This window comes from Thermobia domestica, chromosome 10 (genome assembly GCF_964235325.1).
Source record: "Thermobia domestica chromosome 10, izTheDome1.hap1.1, whole genome shotgun sequence".
Classification (NCBI taxonomy): domain Eukaryota; kingdom Metazoa; phylum Arthropoda; class Insecta; order Zygentoma; family Lepismatidae; genus Thermobia; species Thermobia domestica.
In genome coordinates this window covers 43,954,546-43,967,116 of record NC_137463.1, presented here as the reverse complement: position 1 = coordinate 43,967,116, position 12,571 = coordinate 43,954,546, and the positions used below count along the sequence as shown (strand labels likewise).

The window sequence follows — 12,571 nt, the reverse complement described above, 5'->3', positions numbered from 1 at the left end:
TATATATATATGCTATGTCCATTCGTCTGTCCATCCATCCGGGAGACAAAACCTCTCAAGTGCTTCTCAACCAATAACCACCAAATTTTATCGGAATGTAGAGGGCCAAAAGTTTGGAATCAAGTTCGGTTTTGGACCAGATGATCAAACTGAAAATGATAGAACTTAATCGTTTCCGATTTTAACGCTGATCGCTGAATATATAAACGATGATAGATAGAGACATGCTGACGTGTGTCATCGATTAAGCATTCCAAAAATACATTACGTTTCCATCCTCAACTCTCTATTAAAACCGAAAATGGTTGAAATGTACTGTAACTTCCGGTTTCTATATTAAACTACATAGAACAAAAACGGTAATAGATAGCGATAAACACGTTTTTGAACCGATTGAATAGATACTGTCTTCAACCATTGACATTGATTCCTAAAGAGCGAAAACAGTGATATATAGCGAGAAGTGGTTTTCTGCAATCAATTAAGTATTTCAAGAATATACCCATTACACCTTTCAGATTGTATAACACTAAAATATATTCCATGTAGAAAAATTTAAGTTGTGATATGAGTATTCATTTCTATGAACGTGACTATACTATGATCAGTTCATGAAGATAATTTATATTGCAATTAAATGTTAGACTAATTTACTGAAATTCTTATAATAAACTTTTAAAATCTTTCTTACAGACAATTGGAATATTGGACAACAAATCTGTATGGTGAAGATCCTGGACTAGCTGAAGGATGTTTAAATCCCGTGGAAGAGATCAGAGCACCCATACCAGGACTAGTAGAAGTAGATCCAACTGAAAGGCACCAAACTATAGTAGGATATGGTGCGGCCTTAACAAACTCTGCTGCTTATCTCATCCATTACAGCGAACGTAGAGAAGAGGTCCTCCAGATGCTTTTCAATACGACGTCAGGAATTGGTATTAGCTTCATTCGACTTCCAATGGCTGCTTCAGATTTCATGGCCAGAGGACCAGCTTATACATATGATGACACATACGATCCAGAACTTAAGAACTTTACAATTGAGCCAGAACTTGAATTTGTTATTCCAACCATATTGAGGGCCAAGGAAATCAATCCAGACTTGAAGATCTTGGCATCACCATGGTCAGCGCCCGCCTGGATGAAGGACAATAACAATATTGAGAGAGGGAGATTTCTTCCTAATATGACAGATGTTTATGCTAATTATTTTGTAAAATTTATCCAAGGCTTCTTGGAGGAAGGTGTTCACATTGATATAATTACATTACAAAATGAACCACTACTAGAAGTTCCTTATGCCTCTATGATTCTAGATGAACAAGCGGCCATTAACTTGGTGAGATCTCTTGGTCCTAAACTTGAGGAAGCAGGATTAGATACTCAGATCGCTATTTGGGATTGGAACTGGGATTACCCCACCTATCCTCTAACAGTACTGAATGATAGTATTGCCAGACAATACATTAGTGCAGTTGCATGGCATGGTTACGCTGTTTATGATCCAGATGATTCGCAAGTTGTCGTCGATGCATATCCAGAGTAAGTACCAATATTAATTCTTGCTTTGTGTTTTTAATGTGCCAGAACTTCCTATAATTAGTGAATGTCAGCTCAAAATAGGTATAACTTAGAATGTAGCCTTCGAGAACCAGAAACAAGTTGAGCTCTTTAGTTCTAGCGCATATAATGCAAACTGGCAGGCGTTGTATGCAATAAATGGCGCCAACTTTAATTTCTGAGGAAAGGCAAATAGAAAAGCAGACTTTTTTGGGAGCCCATTTTTTTCACTAAAAATAGTATGTCTGGTGACTGTCAGAGTGCGCTGTCATTCTTTACCCCTCTAAAGTCATCACTTACTTTATGGCACTAGGTAGCGACCGCGTGGGTCTACAAAGGATGAAAGCGCTTTTTCTTTGTGGGACTTCCTTCTTGTAGACGAATGGCATAAGGTAACCTTAAGGTGAAAAAAGGTTTATGCTATTAAAAGTAGAATGACGGAATCTCGTCGTTTATCTAATCATTGGGAAATTGACTAGGCGTACGAATGACGGACAGGGTAGGCGTAAGAATGAATCACCTGTTCTGCTAGTGTCTACATTCAACACCAGAGACATCAACGTCTCGTGTAGCACCTTTTTCGACTCAATATGAGATCAGTGAATATGGCCTCAATTTACTTTGATTCCGATAGGGCACAACACACCATTAATTCCCGGCACCTTGTATTATGAAATACATATTCAACGAAAATTTACTCGTGTTCCATCAAGGATGTTTTAGGGTTTAACCTTTATATTGATGTAAAAATAAGCTGATCGAGAAACATAGTCAACACCAAAATCCGTTTGAACAAGATGACCTTGAATCCATTGACCAAATTTAACATGTTTATCATATTCTTTACACTTAGCTCTTGCATTAGCTCCATTATGTAGAGATGGTACTTGTTTATTTTCATCATCCGGTGAACGCTGCCTTTGCTGACGCTAGTTTCGGACGAAAAATGCTTGAGTTTTTCGTAGGACTCTTCGTCAATACTGCAACGATAATGTATACTTTGTATGTACTTATTAAGTATTGTTTATATTTACGGGCAAAAGTGCTATTTTAAAGGCACAAGCAATTAATAATAAGAAGAAAAATATAAAGAAATAATCTAAATATTTGTATCATATTGAAATATTTCTTGATTTCGTTGCTGTGACAACTTGTTTATCTGTTTGATGTCGTTGTTACGGTAATAAGAAAGATAGATAGAACGAAGGACCATCTTGTAAAGACCGAATGTATAATATTTTAATGTGACAAACACGATATATGTTGAAAGTGAATATATATATATATATATATATATATATATATTCAAAAGTGAATAATTGTGTTGTGTGTTATAATCTCGTGTGGCTGTATAAATATTCAATATATACATTTAGAATCAGGGAATGTAGCGTGACAGAAGAAGATATATATATATATATATATATATATATATATATATATATATATATATATATATATATATATATATATAATTAACGTTACAATACTCCGTGGGGAATAACTGCTATTGTTAATTTTTTTTAAAACTCTCGATGAGCTTTCTTTGAGTATCTTAACTAACAATTCTTACTGGGGTATAATGTTTGTGGAATACATGTGATACTGACCCATCCAGATAGATGATCTTGATACAGACTGAATTACACTTTGGGTTCTAAATGAGAAGAAAAACAATCTTCTATGCTCCTATCTGTGAAAATTTTCGGGACACTTTACTATATGTGTAGACAAAATAGGTTAATTATTGTCTGAAACTGGAAAATGTTCCAAGGAATATTTTGTAACCTTCTGGCTTCAACAGAAATTGAATGGTATAACCGTTTAAGAAACGCTACATTGCATTTAAAGTGCTACAATGAACCAAAAGATAATAGTTAAAGCTATTATAAAGTATCTACAGTAAAGAAATTATTTTAGATATTTTATACTATTTCAATATATCTATTATGTCAACATGATTAAATTGTAGTATAAACCTTAACAAATTTAAGAATGAATTTAAACGACTTTGTTCATTAAATATAATTGGTAGAAATCTATGTATATGTATGTACTTATTACAATAAGTGTTGAATAACATTAATGAACCAATGTCATCTGCCCATTTTAGAAATTGATAACTTAAAGAATGGTATTTTTAGTCTTTATCACAATGAAAATAGGCGAAATCAGGAAATCAAGTATAATTTTAATGAAATAATTCTCGTCATGGTTTTTGTAATACATGCTAACCTCAGCCAAGTTTTTAGCTCATGTGTCAGCCGTAGTTATTAAGGTTCTTTACAATATTCTACTGTTCAATTTTAGTCATAATGAGGACTAAGAGATTGAATGTAATCTTGAAGTGACATTAGGTATTCCAACTCTGTAACTGGGACAAAGGAACATTGGATAATCAGGCGTGAATTTTCACACCATATTTTGAGTCATTTTTAGTATGATGAAATATTATTCTGCTAAGTTTCCCGTCAGTGAATTTCAACCATCACGAATAACTCGTGTTTCTTGAATGCTATTCGAATGTTATTTGCTTCTGTATGAAAAATATTGAGTTTGGTTTGGGCCTCGACTCACTTTTTATGTAACAGTAATATAAACAATCCATGAGAAACACTGTAAACACGCAGGTAAAATGAAGTTAAAACGTAAAAGTCTATGTTGTGTGATTCGGATCCTACATTAAGCTGTAGGCTCATGACTCATGTACCTTCGATACTGAACAGGAAGCTTAACTCAACATGAACAACCAACAAATGAGTCTATGGATATGCATAATGTTCGAGGTTGGTTTATATATTATTTTTTTCAAAGACAATGCTTTCTTACATCTCTCGGTGTAAAGAAGTCAGATTTTGCTAGAAATCTTTAAACGAGTAGTCATCATGTATTCTTTCAATTCTTTCATCATTTAATAAATAGTAACGGATTTCCACAACCCGCTTGTCTCTGATAAAAAAGGAGAGAAAGGTAGTAGAGGTCCTTCACACTTTAGTAGATCCCGTCTCATATAGATATAGATAGATAGATAGATAGTAGATAGATAGATAGATAGATAGATAGATAGATAGATAGATAGATAGATAGATAGATAGATGTGACGAATCAGGGAAACACATGATGGTATGTCAAATTTGGAACTTTCGAGAAAACTCAAAAAGAAACTTCAACATTTCCATGCAATTCAATGCAAAGATAGATACCAAATATGCTTCTTCTGACATCTACCGAAATTAAATAACCTACATACTACTCTGTATTTTGATCCCAACCTATTCCACCTAATAGCTCAATTTCACTGGAAGTAGGACTTTCCATTATTTCCGTCCGAGCCTCTCATTTTTATTTATGTATAAAAGAGTAAATTCACTAACTGGCTTAATGATTCACTGATAAAATGTCATCCAAACTAATATATACATTGAACCTTGAAATTATGTGAAAATGTTGTTCTTGCACCCTTGGCTGTAGGGAAGAGGAGGATTTGAAAAATGCATTTCCTAAAATGGATTTGGGGGGCTTAAATGAGTATGTTGACGTTTGCCAGCTCACCGAATATAATAGAAGAAAAATTTTAAAATTTTGTATAACAGTTTTACTTTCACCCTCTTCTGAAATGAAGGGGAGGTTTTGAAAATGGTTTATTTTAATGGGACAGGAAAAAATTGAATAGATTTCCATGTGTTTATATTTGAATATCTTCCTCCACAAGTGAAACGTATTACTGTGATCCCATCTAGTTTCAATTGCAAAATTACCTGAATTATTTTTTTTTTTGTTAGAATATCCTCTGGGATCTCATTTTTTCTGACAAATATAGTAACTGGTTGAATCCAGTAGTGCATAAGGGGAAATTTGGTTGACTTCTGAAAGTTTGAAGTGTTATTCTCTAAATCATCGAGCCCATGTGCTCTAAGAGGAAGTGATTTTCTCTCTCAGCTTAACTTAATCAAAATGAGAATTCCTAGCTGCTTATTTTGTTTTTATCTTGGAGAGATTCTGTTATTGCCTTCAGAGCATGTGGGGTAATTTCATATGTGTATTTGAGTTACTTATGAAGGGAACTTATACGTTCTCAAATGTATCGGCGATGGAAGTAGCAGTAATTCGTGCTTTAAATGTTTATACCCTTTGCGGAGATTTGATTTTTAACATGCTTTCCAGTACAAATGCATTGGTGTTCCTAATCCCTCTGGAACTCTTCTGAAATTGTATCTATTATTAATTTCTGTACTTTACTTAAATATTTTCCAGATGTCAATTCACTTTTGTATGAGTAAGGCTTCCTTCTAAAGAATTAGTTCCTTGCCCTAACTGTGGTCAAATTATGTTTTTCTGTGACTAATTTTCGGTTTGAGACCTTCAACTGCTTTCTGAGAGAGACGATTGTCTTACGAACATCTAAAGCGTAAGAGCTATTAACAAAGAAAACCGATGAATTAGAACGTGCCAATAAAGCTGTCAGATAAGTTTCCATTACTTTGATATCTTTTATATGTTTTCTAGCGGCTTATCCGTAAGGTGCTCTCCTCATTAGATAGTTGTGGCCAAATACTTGGGAAGTCTAGGAAATAGTACGGAACTGCACGAAGTTTTAATTTCCACTTTTTTCTCGTTAATTCAACTATTTCTACTTTTATTGTATAAGAATCAGTTTTAATAATAAATGCTCCTGCGAAATGTGAATCACAGAACCTACTGCTGCTTGTTAGCTTCCTATCTTTGCATGTGACAGCCGTGACCCACAGATCGAATAATGCCTCGTCTCTGGCAGATGTTAAGAATTGTTTTGATCTGCTATCCACCCGATAACCTGACCTACAACCAGGAATGAAACACATTACCATATTTAACAGATTAATCCATCAATAATAATAATAATAATAATAGTATTATTATTATTATAATAATTATTATTGTTATTATTATTATTATTATTATTATTATTATTATTATTAATAATAATAATAATAATAATAATAATAATAATAATAATAAAGTATTATACTATGAAGGCTAAGTAAAATTACTTGAATAAAACAAATAGGACATAGAACAAAAACCCGTGACTACTCAAACCTTCACAAACTTCCCTAAACACTTGTTATATTTGAAGCCATCCCGATCACAGCGCCATTATTGCAAGGTTCCACTGTTTACAATGGTTACACGTCGGAGAAAGCACGCTTATTCTTCTATCCCTTATGTCTTTAAGTAACTTTTACAGAGATACCTTAGTCTGGAAGAGAATGTAGGCTATTTAACATTATGTGATGTGTATATTTAAGGGGAAGTTGAGGAAGTCAAAGGAAAAGAAATGGTTCATTGAAAAAAAGAACTTAATTCGTTTTTAATTTGCTTGAAAGGTATACAAATCCAAACCCTTTGTTTGCATAGGGATACAATCGCACTAGGGATATCGTATTTTATATAACTGCAGAGATATCATAGTATAAAAGAGACTGTAGGTCATATACACTTTTGGGTGCACATCTTAATGGAGCAGGAGAGGGCCTTAAATAGGAAGATATGAATTATCTTATACATGAGATTGAATGTTTATTTGTTTGTACAGAACCACACCTATTTGTTTACCAATATTTGTAAGTAACTCTATCGAAGATACTAGTTTGGAAAAGACTGTAGACTCTTTATATTTTTTATATGTTCCCTAAGGAAAAAGGAGGGGTTAAAAAGGAAGAGATGTTTCAAGATTTATATCAAATATAGAGTGTTTGACGAGGTTTTCATGTTAAAAAGATGATACTCAATTTGTAAACTTATTTAAAAAACAAATGGACATTTACATATGACTTACAATCTGGGAAAAATACTGTATGGATAGAAGGTAACAGAAAGGGTAGGTATGAAGTAAAAATAAAAGAGAACACTCCATATTACTGTCTAATTTATATTTTTTGGGGTGGTTGAGGAAAATATCGACTCCCCGATGCCATTTAAATCCAAGTTCAACCCTATCTGCATAGATGATTAGGAGTGAAAACTTGTCGAAGTGAATGAGATCAGTGCCGTGTCGATAGCTTTTGGGAGTTTCAAGCTGATTGGTGACAGTCTTCATGAAATGTAATTTCAAATTAAGCAAAGAACGTGCATGTAAGCTGACTAATGACATCTACAACATTTTCATTATTTACTCTACGCAATTTTTATTTTCAAATATTGTGTAAACATTATTATTCCCGTTCCAAACCGCGCTCTTCTGATAATTAAGGTAGTTGTAATAGTATTATTTTAAATATAAGTATATGGATATAGATGTATGTACTTAAAATATGAAATATTAATAAAAGTGAAAACAATTTAAGGAAAGTTGATTTATTGTTTTACGGTTTCACAATTAAAGAAAATAATATATGAAATGCAATGCTATTGTTAATTTGCTTCTGGAAAGTTATCTCTAAAATACTTCAGAGTTGGTTATCAATTTATGATTACACGTGTACGTGCAAAATCGATAAGGATGTGAATGGTTATTTCTTTATAGCATCATTAATTATTCCATCACAATCAATTTTACGTTACGTGGAACGACAATTCGTATACGACCTCATTAATAGAAATTGTCTTGCGTAATGGTTTGTGTAAAGGAAAATATCAAATTTTTGATAAAAGTAAATGGAAGAATTGATCTCTTAAATCACTTGTACTGGCAACGTTGTCACTAAAATCACTATAAACTTCGAGTTTCCATACTTAATAGAATCAAAAGTTAGAAACATTTCAAGATAATATTAAGCCATATTTGGAACACTCGAACGGTTATTGCTTTCTGGAAACATAATCATATCGTGGAAAATGTGTTCCATGTATTCACGTCTAATTCAGGTGTTGAGATATGAATAATTTTGCTCCCAAGAATTACTTTCATATAATTTAAATAATTCTCCGCAACACTTATATAAAGTTTTGTATTGAAAATTATTTTCCTGGATCTGAGAGGTAGATTTTCACTCTTCTTCATACAATAAAATCTCATTCGCTTCTCCCTCCTTAAAAGTTGTGCTTGCTTATAAGTAACACTTACCTCAATGGATAAAACTGCTGTGACTTGCGTTGATTCGACGTATTTTTTCAGACGCCCACATAAAGATTACGTTATTAACATTTTGCTCGTCATGGTTTGTTGTTTCGTGAAAGAGGAAAAAGATTTTAAAAAATGAAGCTTTAAGTCAATTTTGTAGCTACGGCACAACAGCAACATAGAAAATCAATTTCTGCAATACAATGACTCGAGGTGATGCTGGATTTATTTCCAGTGTTTAGACAGGTTATCCAATAGTTTTCACGGAAAACAAAATATGCTGTCTGCCTTATTTTTCTTACTTTGAACTTTAGGAGAAAAATACTTTGTCGTCTTTCTCCCACACGTTATTTAGGTTGTTCTCTTCTTCTCGTTGTGAATTATAGGAACAGAACATATTTTTGGAAGAATATGACTGATCTAGGTCAACACTTACAATATTGATGCAAGTTGACTTTTCACCACGATCATTCATATAATATATAGGACTATTATACATATTTATGGTTGAAAATATAACGAAAGCAATACACATTATATATGAAAGTATATTTGAAAATATACAATCGAAGTTGAGTATTAGGTTCTGATATAACGATATTAAATAATTAAAGAATGGGGAGAGCGTGTCCCAGTGGTAGGGTGCTCACTTCCGGTGAGAGGGTGACAGGTTCGATCCCTGTCATCTGTATTTCTGGTAGACAATATCGTGTTTCTGGATTCTCCCGTTTCCTCCCTGAGTTTCAATTGATCATTACCATTCAAAACCACTTCCAATAAGCATCTGTTTCCTTTAACTTGTTACATCGTGGAACGTAAAACTAAAGGATTTCATTTTACATTTATCTTTGAGGAATTTTCATATTTGTTTCTGTTTTGAATTTCTCTACAAGGTTTGTACGTCTAAAAGAATATTTATTATTATTTATTTTATGGAAATAAATATATTTTCTGCATTTGTTTTATTGTGCTAAACTATACTGATGAACAAAATGAATTTAAACTCATTGTTAATAGACCGCATGGAACATAATTTTACGTAGCTTAAACGTTTTTCTTCTTTTCTCTATTTGAGTCAGGTGGGTAACCACACTATAAGAAGTTTCCCTTTTTTTATTTCCTTCAATCGTTCTATATTTGTACTGGATCATTTAAAATGTTTCAAATTTAATGTGTAACTTGTTAAAGCTTCACGGACTGCTTAAATGAGCTTGAATATAAATGCAAACTGTTCTATAATACTTTGAAAATCAACCTCTGGTTTTGAATAATGTTTTACCACCTATGATTTATGAAGTATATAGGAAAGTATTGAAACTATTACTATTAGAATACATAAACATCATTATTGATAACACTACTCAGATTAATAATAAAAATGTTTTAAAAACTTATCATACGTAAAATTAGTTATGTTGATGTTTATTTGGTTTTAAAAAAACACTTTATTGATCATATTGATATACTTTTCAAGAGCATATCTAGGTGATCGTTGAAGTGATCAACTTGTGATGACGACGTTTGGAACCTACATTTTAGTTGTAGCCTACAAACTATACAGTAAATATAAATGTAGTATGTTGGTTATTTGTTAAGAAATTATTTTTCTTTTTAATACCGCGGCTATATGAGGCGAGAACTAATAAATTTAAGGTGAATCGTCACTGTATTCAAATCTTAATCCTATCTAAGCAAATGTGTGACTTTATTTATAGTTGAGTTTTCTGTTGTAAAATCATATGTAATTATCACTATTTTATGTAATCGTAATGTCTTACTCTCAGAAATAAATTGTTTATTATTATATTCATATTCTCTGAACTTTTTCCTTTATAAAAGTGGTGTTTAGTTCTTCCTACAAGCCAAGCGTCGTAGTCTCTCTTTAACACAGAAGTGCATTTTCTATTGAAATTTCTCCGAAGAGCTGCGATCAGCTTTGCTCTCAGATTTCAACTGCATTTATTTACAGGCTAGCCTGATGGCCTTGCTGCCTTTCAGAAAGTTACGCCCTCTTTTAGGAACGAGACTTGATAGTTAATTACGGAATGAGTATGTTAGAAGGGCTAAGTGATTTTAAACTTTATTAGCAACAACACTTACATAAATAAGTAATTTTGGAGGTGGAGACTTAAGGAACATTAATCCTTAATATTTGGTGCAGGTATATACACAAGGAAAATAAACATACAGTATATTTTAAACAAATAAACGATAACAAAATGAGAATGATGATTAAGTGTAGAATTCATGATATGTACAAGTATAGCAATGGGAGTGAAGGATGTGGTGAGGTGCATACACAGGACAACACGTGGATGATATTAATTGGACAAATGAGATGAAGGCAATGATGAAGACGAATGAGGCCCATGTTAGTAAATAATGGTAATCACTGTGCTGGAAATGATGGGTGAATGAGAAGATGTTCATGAATGACGTAATCTGTGATTATAAGTAAAGCAGGGTCTAACGGTGGTAGAGTATAATGATATAATGTGAAGAGAAGCGAAAGTGGAGGATGATAATAACGGTGAGGTGTTGGATGAAGTGCTAAATAACGCATTGTGTCCTGTAATAAAGGATGTCGTGTTTCGAAGCGTTTGGTGATAAATGTTAGCCGCAGCTTTTCTACGTAGTATTGTAAAATCGGAAAAGTAATGTTGCTGTATAGATCCTGTGTAGGACTAGGCAGCTTAATGCGGAACGCTGTACGGAAAGCTTGGCGTTCGATAATTAAAAGTTTATTGTAGAACTTAGTGGTTGCAGCTATCCAAGCAGTAAATCCATAAGTAAGGACAGGTCGTAAGAATACCTTGTAGGTATTTAGGATGGTGTGTGCTTTAAGGCCCCAGGTGGTACCAATCAATCGTTTCAATAGATTGAGTCTATTATAGGTTTTTGTAGTAATGGCTTTCAGGTGTTGGGACAAAGTAAGGTGGTGATCATAGGTAATTCCCAGATATGTGACAGTATTACTGATTTGAATAGGCACCCCTCAACGTACAGAGAGAGATTGCGTGGATTTCTGCGGACTTTGGAAATTCTTCTGTGTGGTAGGAATATGATGGCTTGTTTTTTAGCTGCGTTGATAGTAAGCCGCCAAAGAGTGCACCCAGAAGACAAACTTCTGCAATTTTCATTTCTGCAATTTCCATTTGTTTCTTAAAATAAGTTTAGAAATTGAGTATCATCTTTTTAACATGAAAACCTTGTGAGACACTCTATATTTGATATAAATCTTGAAACATCTCTTCCCCTTTGATCCCCTTCTTTTTCCTTAGGGAACAAATCAAAGAATTATAAATAGTCTACAGTCTCATCCAAACTAATATCTTCGATAGAGTTACTTACAAAAATATTGGTAAACAAATGAGTGTGGTTCTGTACAAACAAATAAACATTCAATCACATGTATAAGATAATTCATATCTTCCTATTTAAGGTCCTCTCCTGTTCCATTAGGATGTGCATCCAAAAGTGTATATGGCCTACAGTCTCTTTTATACTATGAATCTCTGCAGTTATATAAAATACGATATCCCTAGTGCGATTGTATAGAAATATGTCAAACAAGGGTTTGGATTTGTATACCTTTCAAACATACTAAAAAAACACATTTAGTTTTTTTTTCAATGAACCACTTATTTCCCTTTGACTTCCTCAACTTCCCTTTAAAACACACATCACAGAATGTTAAATAGCCTACGTTCTCTTCCAGACATTCTCTTCCAGGTATCTCTGTAAAAGTTACTTACAGACATAAGGGATAAAAGAATAAGCACGCTTTCTCCGACTTCTAACCATTGTAAACAGTGGAACCTTGCAATAATGACGCTGTGATCGGGATGGCTTCAAATATAACAAGTGTTTAGGGAAGTTTGTGAAGCTTTGAGTAGTCACGGGTTTTTGTTCTATGTCCTATTTTTTTTATTCAAGTAATTTTACTTAAGTCTTCATGGTATAATA

At 33.1% G+C, this 12,571-nt stretch overlaps 1 protein-coding gene across 1 annotated transcript in view; it reads left to right on the top strand.

Annotated features, from left to right (window-relative positions):
* LOC145661981 (uncharacterized) overlaps positions 1-12,571 on the top strand; it is a 191,393-nt gene that overhangs the window by 2,860 nt on the left and 175,962 nt on the right. Inside the window, exon 2 of the mRNA XM_081727326.1 lies at positions 694-1,545. Within this exon, the coding sequence (XP_081583452.1) occupies positions 694-1,545 (852 nt within the window). The remainder of the gene's footprint in view (positions 1-693; positions 1,546-12,571) is intronic.